The 27,222-nt window shown below is 36.2% G+C and overlaps 1 protein-coding gene across 4 annotated transcripts in view; it reads left to right on the forward strand.

The window, feature by feature from the left end:
• Aff2 (ALF transcription elongation factor 2) overlaps positions 1–27,222 on the forward strand; it is a 450,392-nt gene that overhangs the window by 255,471 nt on the left and 167,699 nt on the right. For all 4 annotated transcript variants that reach the window (XM_034485864.2, XM_034485865.2, XM_076919068.1 and 1 more), the window contains exon 4: positions 25,034–25,078. In XM_034485864.2, the coding sequence (XP_034341755.1) occupies positions 25,034–25,078 (45 nt within the window). The remainder of the gene's footprint in view (positions 1–25,033; positions 25,079–27,222) is intronic.

Genomic DNA, 27,222 nt, shown 5'->3' on the forward strand with positions numbered 1-27,222 from the left:
TCTATTCATCCTTTTGCTGAAGCTTCCCTTGCCTAGAAAGATGAGCTTTTTGTCAGGGATTTTAATCCTGTCTTTTCCTATCACCCATATGGTTTCAGAAATCTCATTTAACAACACTCAGTTCATGATAGCTATTCTGATCCAATGACAAGAAGCAAATTATGTGCTGTCTAGAACATCTCAATGGTTTATGTTGCTGGAACCAAACAAGAAACTGGAGTCACATTCATGCCTTTCCCTCATCTCTTCATTCAGTTCTGTTTGTCAGCCTGTGGTTAGGGAGGAAGCACAAGGACTACATTCATAGCTACAAGTTTGATAAATGTTGAAGTCTTCTTTCTTTCTTTGGGTCAGCAACCAGTTTAATAAATCATTTGGCAAAAGTTATGCTATAGATGTGCCTTCAAGTTTCTCATAGCTGGCCAAATTTCAAGTATTCTGTCCAGTTGTCCCCATACACCAGGAGTTTCTAAGATCCAATGCATCCCAAGATTGACATTTTGATCAAAATGATGGAATCTCTTACCACAAATTCATGTATATATACATACAAAATTGTAAAAATGATTTAAGGTTCTCTGAAATTCATGTATTCTATAACATACTATACATCCTCTTCACCAATGGCCAAGGTGTTGCCATCTAACATAATATTGCTTTTATGTTTGTTTTGCTTGCTTTGAGACAGGAAGGCTCCCAGTTTGTATCTCTGGGTGGCCTAGAATCACTAAGTAGACTAAGTTGGCCTTAAATTCCCAGAGACCCATCTGTCTCTGCCAAGTGTTTGGAATTACAGGGTTTTGCCTATGTTTAAGGTGCTTTGTTTTGATGGCATTTCAAAGTGCCACCTCTCTGAAGTGAGAGGGCTGCAGTATTACATGAAAGGATTCCCATTTAAGGCATATCATTGAATGAAATTAATAAAAATCTCATTAAATTATGCTTAAGTCACATTTGCATAAAATCAGAGTTGATAATTTTTTCTTTATTTAGAAAGATATGGTTAAACCATTATAAACTTTTATTATTATCATGACAATCATTCATAATGAAGTTGACAATTTAAAAATGATTATTTGCAGCCAAGTATGTTGATTTGTTGATCTAGACGAAGGAAAGAGAGAACAGAAGATGTGTTTGGAATGGTAAAGGATGTACATTTATGGACTTTTCAGACCCTCTTATATATAGGACATGGGACTCCCAACTCACTTGTACACATTACAACTTGGTTTTTCAACATCAAGAAAAGGTATTTATTATTTTAGAACATATATATATATATTCTAGTGTTCATAATGCATATGAATGAAGGTAGGAATCAGTAGTATCAGTAGCTTCACATTTAGATGTGGAAATAGACAATAAATGGGTACCTTAAATAACATGTGTCCAACAGACAATCTGGTAACAGAATTCCAAGATCAAGGTGCAATCAGAGTTGGTTCTGTCTTATAGCTATGAGATATGGATCTGGTCTAGATCTCTGCTTGGTGTTTAGATGGCCATTTTAAACTCTTGCAGTGTCTGCATATATCTTTGTCTATGTTATGCTTCTCTAAGGATTTCAGTCATATTAGATTAGCTTAGCCTAGTGATCTCATTTTAACCTAATTACCAGTGTAGAGATGCTATTGACATATGAGATCACATTCCCATATCTAGGTGATTGAGCTAGTACTCCAATATATGAAATTGGAAACAATAATACTTAATATCTTTTTAATACTTAATACTTTTATGTGCCATTTTAAAGAGTGAAAACCTCCCAGTTACTACATTATATCATAGCTAGGTTGTAATACCCAGTAGCCAGGAAGCAGAAAGTACACATTTGTTCATAAACAAATAATACTTAACAATTGTTATTAATAATGTAGTTTGTGTTGTACATGTTTTTAAGCCTTTACAACATTGTCTAAATAAGTGTGTGGATTATAATTTTTAAAATATGGACCTTATTCAGAGGCAAACAAGAGTGGATTTTAATCTTATTTCTTTTCCGTGGACCATTCAAGTCCATTTTCACACCAAAATGTAACGCTTCTGTTTTTTCTCTTTAATCTCTTTTTACAGTCCAGACTTCATCCCTCTCCTGGTCCACCTTGGACTGTTCCACATCCCACACCTCCTTTCCCCACTCCCCCATCTCCAAGAGATTGCTCCTCACCCCCATCCCTCCAGACCTCTAAACTCCCTGGGGCCCTCCAGTCTCTTGAGGGTTAGTTGCATGTTCTCTGACTGAACCCAGACCCAGCAGTCCTCTGCTGTGTATGTGTTGGGGGCCTCATATCAGCTGATGTATGCTGCCTGGCTAGTGGCTCAGTGTCTGAGAGATCTCTGGGGTCCAGGTTACTTGAGACTCCTGGTCTTCCTACAGGGTCACCCTCCTCCTCAGCTTCTCCCAGCTTTTCCCTAATTCATCCACTAGGTCCCAGATGTCAGTCCATTGGTTGGGTGTAAATAACTGCATCTAACTTTTTCAGCTGCTTGAGCCCAAAATGTAAGGTTTCTGATTCTTGCCATCATGCATTCATATACATTTGTGTGCATGCTCGCAAAATGCCTTTACATAACAGATACTAAGTAAAAGTTGTTATGAATCAAAAGTTTTACTGAATAATGGATTAAAAAGTGAGTTTAGAAATGATTGAAACCCAAATTTCTTATAAGCATTCGGCAGATTGAAGTTAACTCCTTTGATAACTTGGCCTTACTTTAATTTCAGTTTATGACTTTATATCCTGTTACCTGTAATGGTAAGAGGCCAGTATAATGGTTGTTCTGGAAGAAAACGTTATCAAACTTTCTGAATTATTTTTTAACAATGATCAGTATGTGACTCTTTTAATATGTAAATGTGTGTTTAAATAGAAGAATTCATCATCTACATTTGTGATATTGATTTGTGGATAGGCAAAGCTGGTTTATCACTCCATATTAAAAGATATTTATTAAAATTGTAAAGTACTGTGCCATTTTATAAGAGTGAAAACCTCCCAATTACTATGATATAACCCAGCAGTCAGGAAGCAGAAAATAGGTGTTTGTTCAGAGACTAAGAAAACTTAAAGTTTGTTTTGCCTTTGTTCCTTATTATATATTTTCAGTTTATTGGTACAATTAAGGAATTGTATAGCCAAGTTCAGATTCCTTTTTGGCTGTTTGTCTCACTATTCTAACAATGACTTAATGTTCATCACTTATTAGGTTGAAATACATCAGAAAATTAGTAACATGAAAACTCTTACTTGATAATTACTGATTTTTTTACATTTTGTCAATTGCTGTAAATCACAGAGATATGAAGACATAATTGTTGTGTTGACGGTTGTTAAAAAATGTGGGATCTCTAATCACTATAATAAAAGGGATTGGCACCACTAAAGTGACTCTGGAGCTAGGGAGTCATATTGACCTGAACTTAGGAATGTGCAAGCTCTTTCTCAGTTATCTTGTCCCTCCAGAACTGTAACTATATAATAGCACATTAGCTGGAAGAAGGTCTGTATATCAGTTAAGGGTACTTGGTTCATTTTTAGGTGCCTAAGTGAGCCTTCTCAGTTGATACCTAGATTGTCATTCATGAGCTCTATAAATCCCCACTATATAAACCCCTACTGGCCACAGCTTCAGTGCATGTGGCAACACAATTCATGGACAAATTGCTTGGAAGGATTTGTGAACTTTAGAAACTGCTAGTTTTTTACAATTATCCAGAGGCTACAATGGTTCCATGCTGTAACGCAATATAGTATATTGCGTTAAAAATGCATAATAAAGGATACAATACAATAAAAATGAAGCGTGAAAATTTTACTTTCATTAACTTCTCTATTTTCCACAGTTCCACAGAGCCACATATCAAGAACTGTGTCTGTGTGGATCCCTGTTAATATAAAACTGACATATCTGCAGGTCACCAGACCATTGCATATATGTGGGGGCCTATGTGGAGGATTAACCCACCTTCCCACTGTCTTCCTCCTGTTCTCACCACACTCTCTTTTTTGCTTGAGTGGTCATATTTTGAAATTTCCTCAGGACCAGTTTGTCATGCAGTTTCTCATCACATCTGAAGGATGCTGTGCTTTGCATGGTAATGAGGCCTTCTTTGTTTCAGCTGCTGCACTGCTCTCAGTAACTCCCATCAGTTTTGCATTCTGCAGGCTAATGCCATTTTGGTAGAATGTAGAGGGCTTTGTAGAGAAAACAGCACTCATTAAAAACAACTTATTTAGCTTAGTTCCTGATGTTAAGCTGTTATGTTTACTCTGGTTTTTTATTTTTGTGCATAAAAACAACTTATGAACATTAGTTGCTTGTGTTGTATGGGTATGCTTGACTAGATTACTGTGCCCATTTATATAACTGAGTTTTTTAAAAGAAGCTGAACTAAGTTATGACACCCACTTAAATATATTGAGGAGAGAGGAATGATCTTCCTGGACTGGTTTGCTTTCCTTATGTATTTAGTACCTGTTATGGTGTATTTCCTACCAGATCTGAGGAAGAATATTATTTTTCTGTATTCTCTTAAAATGATTGTTATTTGGCTTAAATTACTTTAAATTGCATCCTAAGACCATGTTACTTCTACAGAGATGTGGTCTGTCAATTTTATAAAATGTGTGTTCATGCCTTATCTTACCCAATTAAGAATCCTGTCTTTTGCAGTCTTATCTAGACCCTGGAAAATTAGTAGGAAATTGATGTAGTCAAAGGATAGACAGATCAAGTTTTTCTATTTACTTTCTGACTAACTGAAAGTAAATTCCAGTGGAATTGCAATAACTCAAATAAATAGAAATACCATTTATTACCATAGATGATTATTTTATCAGAAATCTTCTTGAGGCCTTAGGAACAATAGCTATATATAAATATATAACACTGAAGCCATAACAGATTGTAGAGAGAATCAGACCCTTTTGTTTCATAGCAAAAAGACTATATCCCAGAGAGCAGCAATGATTCTTCTGAGGTACACAGAAAGATAAACAAAATTTGATGAAATATGAACCACAGAATAGAGAAGGTTTAGTTCCAAATGGTGAATTTTGCATAATCAAAAGATGCCTTGCGAACCAGTCATTGTGGGGCCACCTGTTAATCTCAGCACATTAGACATGCAACAAAGCAGATGTTAAGTTTGAGGCCAGGTAGAGCTAGTTAGCAAAATACCTGTCTAAATTCATGGCTTGATAAAATGAAGAGCATCTGACAATCAAATCATTATAGAGTGTTCTGAATGAAAAGGTAAAGGTCCTCACATCCTCATATCCACAAGCAGTGGTCATAGAATATCTTCAAATCATCTATAACCTCCATTTCAAGTATAATCAATTCACTAAGTCATCAGTTATACTTTCACATTTAGGGAATGATTATAGGATCTAGAATATTTGACTTCAAAGCTGTTCATTTCATAGATTAAGAACCCAGGGGACTAGAGTAGGCTTACTATGGATCTGAGAATTGTTTAGAAACAAGGTTATAGAGACAAGGGTTTCCAACTTCATTTTTTTAATTTGACGAATATGGATGTTTTGCCTGCATGTATGTCTGTATACCACATGTATTAGTGGTGCCCATGGAGGCCAAAAGACAGTACCATATATCCTGAAACTGTAGTTATAAACAATTTAGAGAACCTGGGTCCTCTAGAAGAGTGGCCAATGCTCTCAATCACTGAGCCATCTCTCCAATCACTTGACCTTATTTTCTTAATGTATGATATATTGTGATATTATAGTAAGGCCCATTATGGGATATACTCATTTTCAAATTAGTTCTCTAACATGTAATTGTATTGATGCCTTGAATGAACAAAGGAATTGGTTTGCAAAATGTTACCTTAGGTTTAAGGTTGAAGAAACATTTTTACCAAGAGTAGATCACAGAATACATTTCAAAGCCAATGTCAGGATGAACAGAGTTTGAAACTTTCCATTTATAACCAATAGAACCAACAAACAACTAGTGAACCCATTAGATAGAACTTATGAAACATGTAACGTTTAGAATAAGTAAGCAGTGCTATTGTGTAGCCTGCTACCACTATATTTAGTCCAGATGTGAAGGAAGACAGCCTTTTGAAGAGTTTATCTCCCATTTGCTTTCAAGTTAGTAAATTTCAATAAACTTTATATCTTGAAAATAAATGGGAGAGAATTTTTGTAAAGACACTTTTTGCCACTAGGTTGACAATTTGGGTCAATTTGTATTAACTCTTTATATTCATAAGTGCATATTACATTTGCTGATGCAAACACTACAATTTCAAATATAGAAACCCACAGTAGGTCAAGTATATTTTTAAACATTCAGGCCAGCAAGATGGTTCAGATGATAAAGGCATTTGGTATCATGACTGAAAGCTCAACTTCAAACCCAGTATGATAGTAGAGAACCAACTCAACAAACTATGCTGTGGTCCTCATAGCCTTCATAGACATCACACACACACACACACACACACACACACACACACACACACACACTCGTATGCACATACATATACACATGTGTGCACACATATACACACAATAAATAAATGTAAAAATATAAAGATAGTCAAATTTTAAACATTGACTCTTGCATTACTTGTCATTAGACAACAGCCTGAACAAACACTTTCCTCCTAATTTGATTTCATTTCTTACATAAGAGGAAAATGGTACTAAATTATTTCTTGACTATTTTAATTAGATTTTTGTTGAAATTTTATGAAATTGCTCATTGAGCTCAATATAATAGTTTATGTATAGACTGATTGAAAGAAATTGTATTTGGCCATAGTTGTTACAAAAGAAAATCCTGAAAAGCTACATATGAGTCATTTTATATTCATTAGTACAAGAGAGAAAGTAGGCTCAGTGAGTGGTTTTCTATTGTCATGTTCATTATGTCATCTTATATTGCTAAGACAGATGAATCTATAAAATGAAAATAATAATAGAGCACATTTTTTTTTTTATTTTTATCGCTGGCTACCAGATTTTTAAAGGCCTAAAGTAGTGGAGATATCATTTTATGATACTTATCACACTGGTTTTAAATGACCTTGGAAATGTTATATAATCTCCATGAACCTCATTTTCATCTATATAATGGGGCTAATAATGGTCATATCATCAGATTGTCATAGAAATAAGATGAAGAACATACTTGGCACATCATCTGTGCTGAAGAAATATTCCTATATGATAGACGCTTATATCTGTTTTAATAGAAAAGGTATAGGAATCTTCTTTTACCTAAGTATGTTTCATTTCTCCTGAGCTTCAACTAAGACTACAATTTCTTTCTTCAACTATGAATTCTAATGTTGGAAAGATTTTCATATAGAATAACATGTGACTTTAAGAAAGCTCCAACTAAATACTCATTAACACCAATGGACAACATCTATAGGCCACAATTAGGTCGTGATTTGGCTCTCGGAATGTATGACACTAAGTAAGGAGTCCCAAAGGGAGGGACCATTTTGCTTTGAATGTGAAATGTCTATTATAGACTCATGTATGTGAACACTTTGTCAATAGATGGTAGTACTCTTTTGGAAGGTTATGGAACCTTTAGAATGTAGATTTTTATAGGAGAAACTGGGTCACTGAAGCAGGCCTTGCAGTTTTATAGCCAGGCCCTGTGCATTTTCTAAGTCCTGCCTCTGTGTCTTCACTGGCATTATGGCATATATACAATCAAATTGTAATCTAAAGTACACCCTTTTTTCAAATCTTCTACTCCAAGACAGTTCACATGAAGCTTCTTAATGTAATTAATTAAATTAAAATTTAACTTGAACTAATGGGATCGTGAAGTAGTGAATCTCCTATCACAAGTATCATATAAACAGTGTCTGTATATATAAGGATAAAATTTGGGATTTCTCAAGCAAATAGATTAAAGTTAGTATTTAGGTCTTCAATTCACATGATTTTGTGACATTGGACAAATAATTTCACCTCTTGCCCTGTTAATGTCCTTCTCTTTAAAATGATTCATCTTAAAATGCTAGAATGTATAACTTCTAGGGCCTTTTTTGTAACAATAGTCTATGAGCTGAATACATTCATTTAACTAGAAAAGCAATTTAAGAGTAGTCTATGCAAATGAAACAGTAATGTTCACTTTGTATGAAAAAGATAATACATTAATTGTTAGAATTATTTCATGATGACCTAGCCCCTTCCTTACTCTGTTCCATCAAATTTAACAGTTGTCAGTCAGAGCATTAATGGTTTATGTCAAGTGAAAAGGGCAATCGTTGGGGGGAGTTATATGCCTTATTATAAGTAACCAGAATTTTATGATGGAACATTTGCCCTTGTCAACTCCATTTGGCTCCTTCTCATTTCTTTAATAAGCCATGAATAGTATATTGTGTGTTAGGTTATGTAAGTAAGTACATCTTTGTCTCTTTCTCGGTACCAATAAGCCCATTTTACCACAGATTTACAATTCTCCTGAGTATGGGTTTTGGGAGAAAGACACTTTGGGGTGGAGCACATTTGTATTCTCAATGCACCTATAGAAATTTCCTATAGTTGAGAAACAATAACTAAAGAAATTGTAAATGACTGTAATACCAACATAAGGAGATCAGTACTGTCTTCAGAGCTTAGGTTTGTTTGTGATACTCTTCAAGGTATATTCTGAATCATTATTTTATAAGCAGTGGCTCCTCTAAATGCTCTTCTTGACTTATCTATTCTCCCATGTGCCAGTTTGTAAGTCTTATTTTAGAGCATCAATATTTTAGTTTCTGTTTTGATAATCTATGGAAATATCATAAAGAGTGGGATAATATTATTTACCCTATAGCAGTGAAACATCTCATCTTATGTTGAAGTACTTACTTGTTCTTGAACATAGACTGTGAATTTCATTGACTCTAATGGGAATTTCATGGAAAAATTCATATTTAGACTCAACAGCATGGCATAGACACAATTATGTGTAGCTTAAAACTCAAAGGCTAGATTTCATCAATGACTACCCATAAAACAGTCAAATCATGTAACCATTTGGAGTCCTGATTTTTTCCATCTTAGGATGAAACTTATTGTGTGGTCTTTGTCTTTTCAGAAATTGTTGTAACAAAACAGTGAAATTAGCAGTAAAGGAAAGATAAAGAAGCATGTATTCATCTACTAATGACTATATAAAATGCCAAGAAATGATGGTTGATAGTAACAGGAATAGACATATTTAGAATAGCATACTTATAAATAATCTTATTCCATTTCATATGTCATGGTGGTGCTGTATTTAGGGCTAATGTATTCATATTAAAGATTTAAAAGACTTCTTTGGGATTTGACCATGATTATAGAGAAGAAAAACTGAGAATCTTAATTGTGTCAATTGGAAACTGAATCATTACATAATCTATAATAGATGATGCTCTAAAACTGTAATCTATTGAGAAGATATTATACTTACTTTTTGAGCATAGATCTAAAAAAGGCAAATCATTTAAATGTTAGTGTAACACATTTGATGTTTGTATGTATGTCAGGATACATAATTTATAATTAGTGTGGTCATCATAACTTTTTAACTATGACATTAGTCACAGAGTTCTGACTACATGAAATCTCAGTATTACTAGCTATGCCATCTACATTTTTATGATAATCCTTTGGATGAAGAACACTTTAAAAGTGATTCTAAAGATCTTAAAATAACACTTTATATTATGACATCTTTAGGTGGTAGGTTTATTAAACTTGAATTATTACAAATACCAGGTATATGTCTTTACCACATTTCCTTTTTGCTTTTGACAACAATGAGAATAAATGAAAACTATGAAGTGAATTTCTCAGTCTTCCAAAATATTAATGTCACCACATGTCGGTATGTAGTGTGATCCAACAGCAAGTAAGCATCCTTAGCTAAAGAAAATCTTCCCATTACAATGAGGGTTAGAACACAATGCAGGCTATTTCACTAGACACCAGGTTTCCACTTTCTGCCCTGGGCTGCCAAAAACACTGCAACAAAATATGTAAAACTAAATTGAACTTTGAATTATAATTTCAACATCTGTCTAGTGAAATGAATTCATGCTTTGGTACTGAATCTTTGAGGTTTTGAGTTGATTCACATAAGATAAAAATCTGTCTGACAGGTGAAAAGAATGAAAAGACACATGATTCCTAGTGATCTTTGTATATGATCAATCTTTGATTACAGTGGAAGATTTTGAAATCATCATGCATTTTCTTCAGAATAATCATTTCAAACAGAGTCATTTTACATGGTTCGGCTTCAAGTTTTTATTGATGTAGCAAATCATATACTGTGTGTTTATTAAAATGTATATGTGACTCAGTGAACATCTCTCACATGACTGGGGCACATTGGCTGTGGGATTTATATATAATTTATTTAAATAACATCTAAATTTTTATTATTATCTTCCCAATATTAAAAATTGAACTGTGTAGGCAACCACATCGTCTGTAAATTTATGAATGCAGTGATTCTGACATGTTACCCTGGTTTGTCCTTTCTTCCAGTTCTTACCATTGTTCTGTCCCATCTTCCATGATTGTTCTCTGGGTTATTGAAGGAGTAGGGTGATATAGACTTCCCCTGTATGGCTTAGCACTCTCACAAACATTTATTCTCTGCACTTTGATCACTTGTGAATCTCTACATTAGCTACCTTCCACTGCAAAAAAAGAAACATTTTTGATGATGTCTGAGAGCTATGCTAGTCTATATATTTAGAGATAGTAATTTAGAAGGCAGTTTGACAAGAAACCATGGAATGATATATTTCAAGTCCTAAATATAAATAATGACTAAACAATAATACTGTGGCAAAAAAGGTTATGTTTGAAACTCATAGAGAAATAAAAATATTTCAAGAATAGTAAAAACTAAAACAATCACATAAAGCAAGTCAGTATTGCTAAAGATACTTCAGGGACTTCTACAAACAAAGGAGAGGAAAAAGAGATTTTTTTATCATTTTATTTGTTTACATTTTAAATGTTGTCCCCAATTCCTGTTCTTCCCTCCACGAAGCTCCCACCCCATCCCTTTCCCTTTGCCTTTAAATGGGTGTTCCCTACCAGCCTATCCACTCTCACCTCACCTCTCTAGCACCCCTTCTCTGGAGCATCAAGCCTCCACAGAACTAAGGGCCTCCCCCCCCACACACACACACACTGATGCCAGATGAGGCAGTTCTCTGCTGCATATGTAGTAGGAGCCATGAACTGACCTATGTGTACTATTTAATTGGCCTTTAGAAGCTCTGAGGGGTCTGGTTAGTTGATATTGTTGTTCTTCCTATGGGGTTGCAAACCCCTTCAGCTCCTTCAGTCCTTCCCCTAACTTTTCCCTTGGGGTCCCCAGGCTCAGTTCAATGGTTGGCTGTGAGTATCTGCATCTGTCTTAGTCAGAGGCTGGCAGAGTCTCTCAGAGGACAGCCATACCAGGTTCCTGTCTGCAAACAAATCTTGGCATCAGCAAGTGTCAGGGTTTATTGTCTGCAGAAGGAATGGATCTCATAGTGGGGCAGTCTCTGGATGGCCTTTCCTTCAGCATCTGCTCCATTTTTTGTCTCTGCATTTCCATTAGACAGGGACAATTCTGAATTAATTATTTTTTTGTTTTTAGCTTATTTTTTAAAAATTTTAATCATTTTTTACAGTCCAGTCATTATCGCCCCTGGTCCAGATTCTGGTTGTTCCTCATCCCATTCTGCCTCCCTGCCTCCAAGAGGATGTCCCCACCCCCACACCTCCACCCCACCAAACCTCCCCCCTACCTCAGGCCTCAAGTCTCTCAGGGTTAGGTGCATCTTCTCTGACTGAAGCCAGACTAGACAGTGCTCTGTGTCAGGGGGCCTCATATCAGCTGGTGTTTGCTACCTGGTTGGTGGTTCAGTGTCTGAGAGATCTCAGGGTCCAGGTTAGTTGAGACTGCTGATCTTCCTATGGGGTCGCCCTCCTCAGTTTCTTCCAGCCTTTTCCTAACTCAACCACAGGTGTCTTTAGCTTCTGTCCATTGGTTGGGTGCAAAGATCTGCATCTGACTCTTTCAGCTGCTTGTTGGACCTCTCAGAGGTCAGCCATGCTAGGCTCCTGTCGTGCATGTCCTTAATTACACCATAGGAAAAGAGGAGTTTCATGAGAAGAATAGATGTCTTATTGTATCTTGTTTAGCACTATTTGACTGTCCTCTTTTGGAGGACCCACCCATTTATAAAAAAGGATGGAAAGGGACTATATCTGGGGGAGGTGGAGGTAGGGAGGAGCAGAGAGGAGTAGATGGAGGAGAAACTGTGGTCAAGATGTATTGTATGAGAGATGAATCTATCTCAGAAGAAAAGTAGGAGGAAAGGAAGAGGAGAAAGAGGAGCAGGAGGAAGAGGATGAGGAGGTAGAATGTCAAATAAAACTGTAAAAATAAAATCTCAATCATACCAAACTCTGTAAAGCAGATCCTAATGTAAAGAAGGTATGGAAGAAATAGATGATAAATAAGTTAACAAAATTGGAGGAATCAGCAAGTGCTTTTCAATAGTAATAGTAAATAAAAATAGTCTTACCCCTCCAGGTAAAAGGCCTTAAGTGACTTATGACATAACAAAAATAATATCTAATTATTTGACACCTATACTAAACACATCTCGTTGTCAACTTCATAGGAAATCTTGAAGTAAAAAGATGGATGTTAAAATAATAAGCAATTTTAAAAAGCAGTAATAGATATACTATTATCTGACAACAGACATTAAGCCAAATTAGTCAAATGTTATAAAAAACAAAACCTGAAATAGAATATATATATATATATGTGTGTGTGTGTGTGTGTGTGTGTGTGTGTGTGTGTGTATTCATTCACTGAATAGCAGGAGAACCAATTTTAATTTACAATAACAGTATTGGAAATAATAGTGAGTGACTTTAATACCCAACTCTCATCAATAGATAGATCATCCAGGTTTTTAAAAATCCATAGAGAAGCTTTAGAGTTAAAAGTTCACCATTGAAGATATTATATAGTATATAATGATCCATCCAAAAATTGCAAAAGTATATATATTTTTAAGAAGTCCATGGCACTTTCTCCAAAACAAATCACACGTTAGGCCAACATAGTGAATAAAAATAAAATAATTTCTTACATTTCATATAAAATCATACTGTAATAAAATTAGGCATGACTACAATTCAAAACTACAGAAACTCTATAAGCACTTCCAATATGTACGATAAGTTCTGAATTTAAGAAATTAGATGAGTAATTTAAAAAATTCTAGAATCTGCTAAAAATAAAAAACAACAATCATATGATATATGACATGTGATTATTTATTATATATTATATATCATGTATTATACCATATAACTTATACATTGTATATTTTATGTTATACATTGTATATTATATAGTATATATTACATTATTATACATAAATAATATATTGTATATATATTATGTGATTGTGTATATAGTTGTATATAGGTTATACAATGTATAATGTTTATAGAGAGGTTGCATGTAAGGAGAATTCCAACAACATTCCAGTTGACTTAACAAAGTAAGAAGAATCAGGGCCAGGTTGCAAATCATTATTTATAATTGAATAAAGTAGTAATTTTGCCTACTCTTCTTTCTCAAACATGAGACCATCTTCATGTTGACTAAAGTATTACTTTGAGGCCGTTTCCTTATCAGGAGACAAATCTGTGATTGATGACCTGAAAATGAAGATTGGCTTTCAATTCATTTGAAATGTTGATTTAACAACCTATAGCTACTGTGGTATATTTTTTTTTTAAAAACAAAACTAAGCACCTAGGTTGGCCTTCGATTCCCATTGCTTTTCAAAGACAAAATAATAATAAACTCACATAGAAGCTATCAAGAAATACATTTCACAGCAGGGAAATGAATTGGTTTTACAGTGTTTGAATGGAGGGTTTGTCAAATAAAGCATGCCGCGACAGTTATAGTGTCATTTAGAGCCAGAAAATTATTGGCTTATTTGTTATTGGATAAAAGGAAGGCAAACATTTTGTATTAGGAAGTTTTAATGTGTTTAAAATCCTCATTAGGGATTAATGGACATGCTTGCTTAGCATAGAGCCTCATTAATTTGAGGCTAAACAGTTACTTCTGTGTTTCAATCTCAGTGTTGTTCCTTAACAATTTTTTTCTTCTCTTTAATTAGATCTTGCATTTGAGTTTGGCTTTTACACCATTGGAGATGTAGAATTAATTAATGAGATTTATAAATTTAATGGAAGTAAGTTATTCTTAGATATCATCTCATTTTAGTGAGCAGTTAAAGCACATGTAAGTAGACGCAGATCTAAGAGACTTCAGAAGCATAGAACAAATGTGAACTTCCTTGAATATATTTAGCAGTGTCACTTGGCATTAATAGATCAAAGTGTTTTAATTAGAGTTATAAATAATAGGGGAGCTGGCGAGGTTTCAGTTTCCCATGCACATGGCTTGTTCTTTAGGATCATCACTGTCAGAGAAGAGCAATTGTACCTGTTCCTGTGGAATTGCGATGTCATCCACTGGCAATTAAGACAATCCTAAGTGCAAGGTTTTGAGAGTCAATAAGGCACCAAGTTCGTTGGAGGTTACTTTGAAAGTGGAGCCACTTTCTATCAAGTACATTCTGTTGTCACATTTTTATTGAGTGCATGTGTGAGTACAATTTCTAAAATCAGTCCTACTTACATGGTATTTTTCAGTAAGATTACACTAAGAAAATCAAACTGAAATTGGGCTCCTTTATTCTAAAATTGACATTTAAATAATTATGTATTTAACAGAAGAGCATAGAGATTTCTTTAGGGTGAGCAACCACAAAAGTCAAGGAAAGACATTTCTTTTCTAAAGGACTTTGAAAGAATGAAACTAAAGATATAAATTTTTCAATTTCTTTTGTAATTGTGATTAAAGCAGTTAATTTAAGACTTCATCAAGTATCTGTGGCAGTGTCTTTGGAAATTTCCCAAAAGACCTTAGTGCCAGCTTTACATTTATTTTTGGACAAATCAGAAATCTTTGTATCTTAGAACAATAAATGTTTTGAAGACCAAGACATATTATAAAAGATAATTATGTTGTGCTTTATTTTGATGATTATATATTAAATGTATAAAATTATTGTTGAAATAATGTTTTCCAAGCGCATATATATACATTATGTACATACATATATTATGTATATATACATATATATGTATATATATATACATAATACATATGTATATAATACATACTCACCAATAAGTGAATATTAGCCCAGACGCTCAGAATACCCACAATACAACTCACAGAAATAAAAGCTTAACAAGAAGGAAGCTGAGCAAGCTTAACAAGAAGGAAGGCCAAAGTATGGATGTTTCAGTCCTTCTTAGAAGGGGGAAGATAATAATTACTAGAGGCTGAGGGAGGGGCATGGGTGGGAGAGAGAAGGGGTTAGGAAAAAGGTGGGCATGATCAGGTATGGGAGGAGACAGGAGAGAAGTCTAGGGTTCAGGAGAATGAATAGTAATACGTAGCAGAGGGGGGTGGGGAATGGGCGAAGGGGACAACTAGAAAGCCCCAGACACCAGGGAGGCTCCCAGAAACCAATGGGGATGACATTAGCCAAAATGTCCAACAGTGGGGAAATAGAACCTGAAGAGACCACCTCCAGTAGATACACACAGCCCCCAGTTTGAGGCATAGGGTCACCCACTCATCTCAAAAATTTTAACCCTGTATAAAGGAAATGCAGGGACAAAAATGGAGCAGAGGCTGAATGAAAGGGCATCCAGAATCTGCCCCACCTTGGGACCCATCCCAAATGCACACAACAAACCTCAACACTACTGCTGATGCCATGATGTGCTTGCAGACAGCAGCCTGGCATGGCTGCTCTCTGAAAGGCTCTGCCTGCACCTGACTGAGCCTGGGAACCCCAATGGAAGAGTTAGGGGAAGGACTGAAGAAGCTGAAGAGGATTGAGTCCCATAAAAAGAACAATAGTGTCAACAAACCAGACTCCTCAGAGCCTCCAGACACTAAGCCACCAACCAAAGAGTATACCATGGGCTGGTCCATGGCTTCAGATACATATATGTAGCAGAAAACTAACTCGTCTGGTATCAGTGGAAGGGAAGGCACTTGGTCCTGTGGAGGCTTGATGCCTCAGAGAAGGGGGATGGTAGAGGGGTGAGGCAGGAGTGGGTAAGTGGGTGGGGGAGCACCCTCATAGAAGCAAAGGGGAGGAGAGATGGGGTGCAGGAGTTAAAGGAAAGGAGACTGGGAAGGGGGGGCAACATTTGAAATGTAAATAAGTAAAATACTTAATAAAAAATTTTAAAAGTTAAAAAATAAAAATCATTATACAGACTGAGAAGGTTAGATTTAGGATTATACTTGCATAGATATAACATATATGCATGTAACAATAATTAATGAAAAACAAGGTCATAAATTTTAAAAAGAGCAAGTCGGAAAGGGGAAGGGAGATTATATAATTATATCATAATTTCAAAATATAAAATAAATAATTAAAAATAAAATATTGTTGACATATAGAATATCAGAGTGATTGAAAGCCTCATCTAAAACAATTAAAACATTTAAAACATTAAAATCCAGTATCTCCTTCTGATAATGCACAGGTTTACTTTCTAGGAGGAAGATGTAGGCAATAGAGTTCCCTTTGCTCTTCTATATTTAAGGTTGAATTTATTTGGGCCTATATATATCCTCAAGCCTTAAAGATATATATGGCCTCTGGGTTTCATTTCATCTGGACTTGTATAACATTACCAAAGTTACAAGTGTGAGTTCTTCAAATCATTTATTTTACTCTTCTTGGCCTCTCTGTTTATCACATGAATTCAGAATAAAGATTTTTATACATGAGATCAGTTGGAGATCTGTGAACTGTGGCTAATTTAAGTGGTAGAAAGAAAAGAATGGAATGGCGAGAAGCACTATGAATTGTCATATTTCACTAGAGGTGACATACAAAGAACATATCTTAACTGTCAGCATTTTGTTCTTTTTACTGTTTTATAAGAAACTTTGCAAGAAATGATATTACTGCTTTGCAATTGTTTAACAGTTCTAGGAGCTTCTGTAATTATTGCAGAACTCAGGAATACATGGCAATTCTTCTTTTAAAAGAATTGTGTTGGATATTTCATTTACATTTTGGATGTTATCTCCTTTCCTCATTTAGCCCCCTCCCAGAAACCTCCTATCCCATCCCCCCTCCGGCTTCTATGAGGATATCACCCACCCATCCACTCCCACCTCCCTGCCCTCAAATTCCCCCACACTGGGGCATCCAGCCTTCACTGGACCAAGAACTTCCTCTCCTACCTATGCCCAACAAGGCCCTCCTCCCTTACATATACAGCTAGAGTCATGGGTCCCTTCCTATGTGCTCCCAGGCTGGTGGTTTAGACCTTGGGGGGCTCTGGTTGGTTGGTATTGTTGCTCTCCTCATGGGACCACAAACCCTTTCAGCTCCTTCAGTCTTCTTTCTCACTCCTCCATTGGGAACCCCATGGTCAGTTCAGTGGTTAGCTGTGAGCATCCGCCTCTCTATATGTCAGGCTCTGGCAATTCTAAACACCACAACATGTATTCTTTAATTGACAGAATTAAGGAATGATTGTTCTTCCTGATACATCTTTTCCATATATTTGGGTCATGTATTAGTTCTGAAATTTCCCTATTTCACTCTAATATGCACATTGTATTTTTACATTCTCTTCATTGGCTAGAAGAAATTACAGGCATGATTGCAATAAAAAGAGATTTAGTAGTATCCATTTTATGCCTAAAATGGTCACTGTTGCATGACTAAGATTTCCATAGGATGGAAGTGGAAGAGTTATATGCACATGTAGGTATTTCAAAAAGAAAAAGACACAGCTAGAAAGTCTGTAGATTTTAAAGCAGAACCTATAAAATTATTTCCATTAATTGAGATTATAATATAATTACATCACTTCCCTCTCACCTTTCCTCCATCCACTCCCCCCATATACTCATACTTGTATAGCAGAACAACAAATTAGAGGAGAGCACAACAAAGGAAAACAAGCAAGATGGGTCAGAATCTAGGAAGCTATGAGGATTTGGCTCAAATTTTGAAGTGGGATTATGAGCTTGAGAACTTGGCCAGAGAAGGAAACAACACACTTTGAGTATTGGCAATGGTAGCAGCCACAACTGTAATGAACCCATAGGGCAGTGCAAGTGAGCAGACACAACCTTAAAAGAATGTGGATCAAGCACATTGTAAATGTTGAGGCCCTCTCCACTCCACGCTTGGTGGCCACTGTATCCCGGCCCAAGCTGCTGCTCCGGTCTGGGGGTCAAGGTTCAGCAAGAGAGAGAGTGAGGACGGACTGGAAGAATGGAGACCAGACAGAGTGTGTTTCAATCCCATTTATTCTTCAGTCTCTCTTCCTAGTCCAAGTCCCAAGTCTTGAGTTCCTAGTTCCTAGTTGTACTCAATCTGTTCTCTTCCAAGTGTCTAATGTCTACTCCTACTCCTAGTGTCTGAATCTCTGTTACTCCTTGTTCCTTGGTTTTTGGTTTGTTATAGTAATATTCCTAGATGACTATTTTGTTTGGAAAAAGTCTATCACACACACACACACACACACACACACACACACACACACACACACACACCATACCAGAACACCATCCTGATTATAGCTCCTTCTTCTATAGAAAGTAGTTATTAGAACATGTAAATGAATGAATAGTGAGCTAATGGCTATTCAGAACTCATGGAATTAGTACTCTTCACTTTAAATTCTGTATGCCATTAGGTACTCTTAGCTGATGATAGCCTTCTTTACATATGCATTTTGCTGTTGCCCATACATACCTAATCAGTGAAGAGATGTCTTCATAATGAAACACATTGATCAACCTTCCTCATCCTGTCCACCACTCACTCCTCTTACATTCTGTTGTCATAACCCCTTAAGTCCCATCTCTAGTCTCGTTTGTCACCTTCAGTGAGAGCCAGCAGATGGATCAACAACCTGAAGCTCTTTATGAACTAAGTCCCTGAAGAGGATTTAATGATTAATTAGCAACATTCAGAAGATGTCACAGTGCCAAGCCTATAACAGCAGCTCCTCTGCGCTCTCTAGACTGAGGATGCTGATGCCTCCTTAAGAACCACAGAAGGGACTTAGAATATGAACATGAGCATAAACCTATTACTGGGCGAAGGTACCCTGATATACCTTACTTCATTTCAACATCACAGAATTTCCTAAAGCAGTTTATTTTAATTGTTCTCAGGTAGGTATGTAGGTAAATAAAGACACACATTCAGGTGATTTTTCCCCCCCAAGGTCATAAAGCAAGTTTCAGAGATGGAATTTGAATAAAAATCTGTTGAACTTCAAAGATACCTTGGAGATTCCAGAAAACTAGAGTAAATAATATCATGTATTTTGTAAATGAACAAAAGCTTATTGCCACCTTTTCCATTTTACTTGCAGTCTCTTGTATGATTTTAGACATTTTCTCTATTTGTCTTGACATACATTGAATTCCTTTAAGTTCATACTCTGGTTTTTGTCCTTTTCTTTCTTAGAGGAAATTTTATGGTATTTATTAACCTGTTTTACAAGGAGAATATTGTTCATGTGGCTTCCTGAAAAATGGTCCAAGAGCAGCATTTTTATAATTTCTTATTTTTGAGATTATAATATATCATTTCTCTCCTTCTCTATCCCCCTCAAATTCTCCTCCTCCAATGTGCTCTTTCAAATTCCTGGCCTCTTTCCAAGAACGATACTTTAAAGATCGATTTTATGGTACACAGGAGTTTTTCTGTTTTAAAATAAAATTGGAAGATGAGATGATTTGGAAGTGCCATCTAACTGTTATAAAATCGTTGTTGTTGTTGTTGTTTTGATTAAGATCATATTACCCAAGGACTTCTGTCTACAGCTTATGTAATATTAACTGCTTCCATTTAATCATAGACTCTTGAATACAAACTAAACTAGGGACAGGTTAAGATGAGGCAAGGAACAGGGACAGCAATAGATCTTAATATGCATGTAGTTTGTAGTTTTCCAAATTCATTTTGAAACCTGAGACTCCTTTAATGGGGAAAGCAAAGAATCTGCAAATACAAATAAGAAACAAGAGGCTGCTGCTCCCATGTTTCCAAATGACCAATGATGTAGATTAACAATTTTTAAAAGACTAAGGCTCATTTTTAGGAATATTATAACCTGCGTTTTCACTTTATTATTAATACTATGTCAGGGGCCTCTGTATCACATAATTTAATTATGAGGATAAATGTGGTAGTCTGTTAATGAAAATACAAATGGAATTCATTTAAAAGTTGCAATCTGTGTCTATTGTAGGTATTATTTAATTGAGGCAGTTATTTAATTTACAATTAATCTTACAAGTTTTACATTTTACTTTGAGAAATCTTTACAAAGGTAGAGTATTCTCAGAATAGTAGGCTTTGATTGCTACATATTATGTTACAACCTTTGGATGATTTATGGCAAAAATTGACTTTTCTTCCCTCACACTCCCTTAGCAATAATGCATTTAGAAGCACACACTGAGCTCCTATGGGTTAAACATGTGATGATCATTATTCTTTTAATGTTTTGCGCTATTCTCTATGTTTTCTATTAGTTCTAGTCACTGCTTATGTCTCCCAATGCCACAATCAGGATATTTTTGATATCGTGTATTACCCTAATCTCCAAGAAGGATGCTGCAAACTGATTAATCCCAGAATGATTAAAACATCCTATGCAATTCACTTACTGTTGCTGCAGTTAATTTAATATTTGATGATTTAAAGGTACTATAATTATTTCATAAGATATGCCTGTATCATGAGGCAGATGATCTGTATGTGGCCTCTACATGGTTACATGGAGTAGCTGCCTGTAGGGTTAGATTCAGAGAGGATAGGCTCTTGTGAGCATTATCAGTCTACTTATGACCTACTTGATGATGTATACCTCCCTTCCCGGCTCTCAGAGGACCGTATTCATGCCCAGAACCAGAGGGTCATCTAGGGCCAGGAGTAAGAGCACAGCCTCCCCTTGTGCAGCTTACTTTCTACTGTGGGAGGAGGGGATGGAGATGGGAGATTTGGAAGCATGCTGCAGCTCTGAGTGATTAACTTGTGATTTGTGGGCTATTTGAATACTCAAGATTGGACTCAGAAAAAGAGTGTGATGGCTCCAGACCTAAGCAGAAATTTGGCTGTTCTAACCCTGGTACTGCCACTACTTCTCCAAAATTCCTAGGAAAGTTGTGGGTGGTTTTGCCTGAGACAGAGTTTGAGAGGACAAATTCCAACCTTGATTTTAGTGTGGATTTTTTCCAGTGTGTACTGTGACACCAGAGTGGTGCTTCATTGCAGGGGGCTCAAAAGTTAAAGTGGCCTCAGGTGTCCCCAGCAATTCTCAGTCACGTCAAATCCATGGCTTCTTATTCCCATATGGTTTGAGGACTACAGTTAGTACCTCAAGGCTAGGAACTTCTGTTGGATATGGCTCTGTCACTGAACTCAGTAGGTATTCTTTCCTTGGCACTTAAATGAGTTCTCAAGTTCCTTATTGTCTATTTCTTCTGTAAATAGACAATTTCTCTTTATTTGCATAGGGTTTTCAATGTAAGAGTAATGTCTTTCACCTTTAAGTCCCCCCTGCCCCTATATACCATCCTGAGCACAGTGTGAGCTCAATCAGGATTTGTTGTCTAAAGAAGTAAATGGAAGATCTGATGAATAGGCAGACTGTGAATGAATGAGATTCTATTACCCTTGTCAAGACTATCTTACCATATATGTCCCAGTGGGTTTCTAATTGTTTTTTCCCTGTCCCATCTAGACCTTTAACTCTGAGATACAGATCAGATCTCACAGCATTTGTCACTGTAAGCTCCCATGCCCAGTGCTTTTCCAGACACTTAGGATGTGTTTACTGGTTAAGAAGCACTTGCAGCTCCATTTGAGACTTTTCTGTAGAGAAACCAGCTATCAGACTGAGTTAGATAAATTTGCAGAAGTAGTGACTTCACGAGAAATACCAGATTCCAAGATTTTCTTTCAAAAAACACTGGGTGGGGCTACATAAATATTTGTTTGTATAGTTCTCAGTCCTCAATGATACTGTCTCTGGCTCTGATTGTCATTATCTGACTTTCTAGAATCCTCTATGCCCACATCTCCTTTCCTTGACAGAGATTTTTTCCATAAAGAAATGAATATCTGTAACTCCAGGTGGAGGAATTATATTTGCAGTTGGCATGAGGCAGCTATCAGCTGTACTTTTCATAACAGAAGTAGAAGAAATCACAGAATAGGGGCCATAGCACACTCAACACCTCTCATTTCACTTGCTAAACACAAGAGCACCAGAGTGTCAAGAGGATCAATCACTGTTACTTTTACTTTACATTCAATTATATTTTATGATTAGGAATGCTGAAACTTTGATAGGCAAAGTTACTGAATGTGCCTCCCATCAAGGTTTCTGCCCCAAGTTTTTTACTCAGCAGTGTACTCATTATGTTCATGAATATTGGGTTTTTTTAGTCCTCTTTAATTTCAAAATTGATATTGATATTGATATGTTTGTGTAAAAAAAGAGTAAGCAATGATACTGGGAGAAGACTTGGTGCCAAATATTTATTTTATAGTATTGACTCTGATACTATGCAACAATGACAATTTACATCTTCATTACAGCTCTTTGAATATTTTATTTTGGAAAAGGTATTAATTGAAAATTTAAGAATTATCTTGAAAACCACAATTGCTGTATCATTGAGAAATTAGTGGGTATGTTGTTTGTTACTAAGAATCATAAGTAAAAAGAATTATAAGTTGTAGAATAATACATTAGACCAGAAAATATACATTCTATGGACTATCATTAGTTGTTCATTTAAAACCAAGAATCCAAAGTAGTAGCAGAAGAGATGGCTCAGCAGTTAAGAGTACTTGTCACTTTTAAGAAGCATCTATAGCTCCAATTCCAAGGACTCTGACACCTTCTTCTTGCCTCCATTTGTACCAGGTACGTATGGGGTGCACACACATACATGGAACATTCTCCTTTATAGAGCTTGGTAGCACACAGTCATAGTTGTATATGGATTATCTTCTCGTCCGCCTTTCTATCAAACATACCAAGTCAATGAGGAAGAAAAAAACACATCTTCTTTTGCTTCATATTGAATTTCTGCCTATCGCCAGCCTGATTCAGAATAGCCTTCAAAAGTATTTCCTGAACAAATTAAGCAATAAATGAACTGTGTTAGGCCAGTCACTGTTGAGTCCCTATATAAAACCTATAATTTAAGGTTCTTTATGACATGTGTCCAGCCAATTTTTGGGCCTTTATTTGTAGTGTCTCTTTATCCTATATTCAAATGTTATTGTATTAGGAAGGATGACTATATAATTTGTCATCCAAAGTAGAGAAATTTTTAATATGAAAGTGAATACAGTTAATAATTATACTAGAATAACAAGTGTAACTTGGAAATGTGTGTGGCAATCCAGGGTAGCTAATCTCATTCTTGGACCGCATCTCAGCATGTTTCATTTACCTGGGATCTTATGTTTCCTGAAACAGAAACCCTTACATGTAGAAAACATTCAATAAATTATGATGGAAGTCAATAATGAATTTTATAATACTTGAAGATTTATAAGATATGATATCAGGTTGAAAGAAGTCTGTGTCACAGGCCCCTTTTGATTTCCTCAAATATTCTTGAACTTTGTTTTTCAAATATTCTTATCTTTATCTATAATCTGAGCATAATAATGAACCAGCCTTGCAAGAGTTCTCAGGTTCACAGATACTGTAGCAGTGTTCACAGTACAGGACGTGCCCGTCATCCCTCAAAGCAGTTAATGAGAGATAACTGCTGTTTTCCTTCCCAGAACACCAGTAATGGGATTTTTTATCCTAAAGAGGGTGTAGGTTTGAAGAGGAGAGGTGGGGTTGTTTAGGAGATGCTCAGATCTTACACAAGTAACATGGTACCAGGGTGTAGTTCAAGTCCTTCATCATTCACCACAGTTTATCTGCTAGCTTATGTTGACATATGGCTCATCACATTCACTGGTTACCAAGCCCTGGGAGAAAAATGTCATTTGCTTGACATACAGCAAGTCCTCAGTATGTTGATGTTAGGGTTGGATTTTGATTGATTAAAAAAATGTCACAGAGAGAGAGAGAGAGAGAGAGAGAGAGAGAGAAAGATGCCTCATGGTATTCACTTACTATATGCTTGAGATTTCCTCTAAATGCCAAGTCAAATCTATAATGCTCACAGGAATTCAGTTTATGTTGTATTAAAAAATATGAAGTCATGAGGGGAGGTGCCTAATCTTACTGTAACTTGATATGACATGTCTGGGGGCCCTGCCTTTTTGCAAAGAGAAATGGAGGAGGAGTTGATGGGGGGAATGGCAGGTGGGGAGAGGAGAGAAGGAAGGGGAAAACTGTGGTCATGGCATAATCATAAATAACAATAGTAAAAATAATAATAATAGTTTTTAAAAATAAAAATAAGCATCTGATTTGACTGTCCAAATGGAAGGAAAATAGAATTAATCAGAGAAGTTTTTTTTTTTAATATATAGCCTTCTTCTTTAAATGTAATAATATGCTAAACTATGTTCCAGGATTGGAAGGCTGGGAAATTACAATTATCCCCTTCTTGGATAAACCTGAAGGGGAGGAAGCCAGCTCAGAGTCCTACAGTACATGTGAAAGATCAAGGAGTCACTTTCTTTCCACATATTGTACTTTGGTTTCTTTGTTTTGTTAGAGTAATACAAGATTAGCCATTTTTTCAGACCATGGTGCTTTGTATTTAATAGGCAAAATAATGTTAGGTTTTTTTCTGTTTTGATGGCGTATCTGAAATTGTCACTGTAAGCTTTTCTGAGTGTCAGTTGGTTATATTTATTATATTTTGTTTATTTTAGGTAAGCCTTACCAGTGATCCAAGCTGTGTTGAGGAGATCTTGCGGGTGAGTTTGAACTTTTATTTCTGTGTCATTTAACAACAGAGCAATCTATCTGTTTAAATTATTGGAAGTACTCTTGCACTCTACACCAATGGTCTTCTACTTAAATCACCTGCTTCATTTCTTACCTCTCATCACCCTGCACTCTAGAGTAATTAAAATTTTGGTGATTTTTTCACTGGTCTAAAACATAATTTAGAATTCTGGATAAAGATTCCTCTCACTTTCTTTAGGAAACATTCCCTACTCACACACCATACCTTAATCCTCACCTCACCTGTCTGTTTTCAGGCTCCCAGTGACACCTCGCTAGGACTGGAATACACTGTCACTGCAATATGGTTATAGACTGTGGGGGGGAAAGGGAGCATGAGCAGGCTGACCAATCACGGCTTGTATGGACAGTCCTACTTAGGAGAATGGGAGGCGCTTAGAAGAAGAACAAAGTTGAAATAGACAGTAGTTAGCCCTGTAGCAAAATACCACAAGGAAGGAAAAAAATGTATCTACCTATTATCTTTGCTAGTTGGAATTATATGGTAATATTATATTTAAAGAAGATGAATAATAGGAGGGAGTTCCTGCCCTGGCTTTGCCATTTGTCACTTTTGTGACTTTGTGACTTTGGACAGATGACTTAATCTTCCTGAATCTCTCTTCCTTGTCTGTCAAAGATTATAATATCATAATTCTCTTGTAAACTGCCAAGTAGTATATAAATTCTCATTATTGTGATAAATGATGACCAGTATAGCCATGTGAGAACCATGCAAGTTTTCCTCCTGGAAAAGAAAACAAAATAATGTGTGTCAGTGAAACTCAGCAACCCCTTCCCCTCACTTAACAACAACAGACTGACTCTCCTAAAGCACTGGAACCTAGGTAAGTGCTTTCTCAGCGGCCTAGTATTTGAAGCCATCCCTGCCAACCTGCTGCCAAAGAATAATGAAGAACATTAAGCTGCCTAAAGTCACCTTGGCCTGCTAAACATGTTTCCTTCCTGTGGCTGTTTCTGATTCTGCTTCAGCCAAAAGACCTTGATTTTGAGTATTAAAAAGATTAGTCTTACCTGTTTTATTGGAGATGATACTCTATAGACTGAAGATATGGTGGCCACTTTTGTAAGATAAGAGCCCAGAAATTTGTTCAGTATCTGTCCTTCGGGCCCTGGGCCTTGACAGGAGCCATAATAGTCATAGTGAAATCTACAAGCATGATACACTGTGGGAATTTGTCTATTTGTTCCATTGGGTAGATACAAGAAATTCCATACAATCCTTCCTTGTTACCATCCAGTGTCCTTAAAGAAAGGCAAGAGTAAAAGAAATGGCTTACTTAGTGGGCATGGTAACCTCTGTCTACTCTTGGTCCCCTGAGGGGCAAGCATAAATGAAGTCCGTCAGTCAGGGCTTTTTCTTTACACCAAGAATGTCAGATCCATCTAAGAGTCACCATATAACTTGTCACTATTGAATTCTCTCCTTCAGGCAGCCCAGCCTGGTGCTTAAGTGTGTCATGCAGTGACAGTGAAGGAATTAGGGAGAACACCTGTCAGAGTCTGAGCACTTAGCGAAACAGCAGCCTTTCACTTAAGTGTAGATAAAAGGCTGGTTGCCTTAGTAAGTTCATAAAAGGTAGCTGCAATAGAAAAAGCAACAAAAGTTCTGTTGTTCTTGGAAAAGAACCTAGGGAAACTTGGTGTTTTGTTTTCTGTTTTGATTGCTTGATTGGTTTTGTTTTGGAAGGCACATTGATTGTTTAGAATTCTGTTTGGTTCATTTTCTTTAGTAGTGTCATAGATGAATACACTTTATCTTATAGAAGAGTGAAATGTTTTATTCCTATATATGGAACAAGACTTAACTTTCCAAAGTTTATTCCTCAATTCTTATGACTCGCATTTAAATTGCTATAAACCACACTGCATGTCACCGCAGAGGGTGGTGTGGGATTTTGTTTTATTCACATGTCCATGCTGCTGATAGCAGGACCCTGTCATCTCTAAGTTGTTCTACAGAAAGTCTGTCACCTTACTCCCAGACAGTGTCCTTTTTCTGAGAAAATATTTTTCTTTTTCTCAGCTCCTCCACTGAACCCCTCTGTGCTTTTCAAACTAAATTGATTCAAAAAGGGCAAAGTAACTTTTC

The sequence above is a fragment of the Arvicanthis niloticus genome, chromosome X, assembly GCF_011762505.2.
Source record: "Arvicanthis niloticus isolate mArvNil1 chromosome X, mArvNil1.pat.X, whole genome shotgun sequence".
Lineage (NCBI taxonomy): Eukaryota > Metazoa > Chordata > Mammalia > Rodentia > Muridae > Arvicanthis > Arvicanthis niloticus.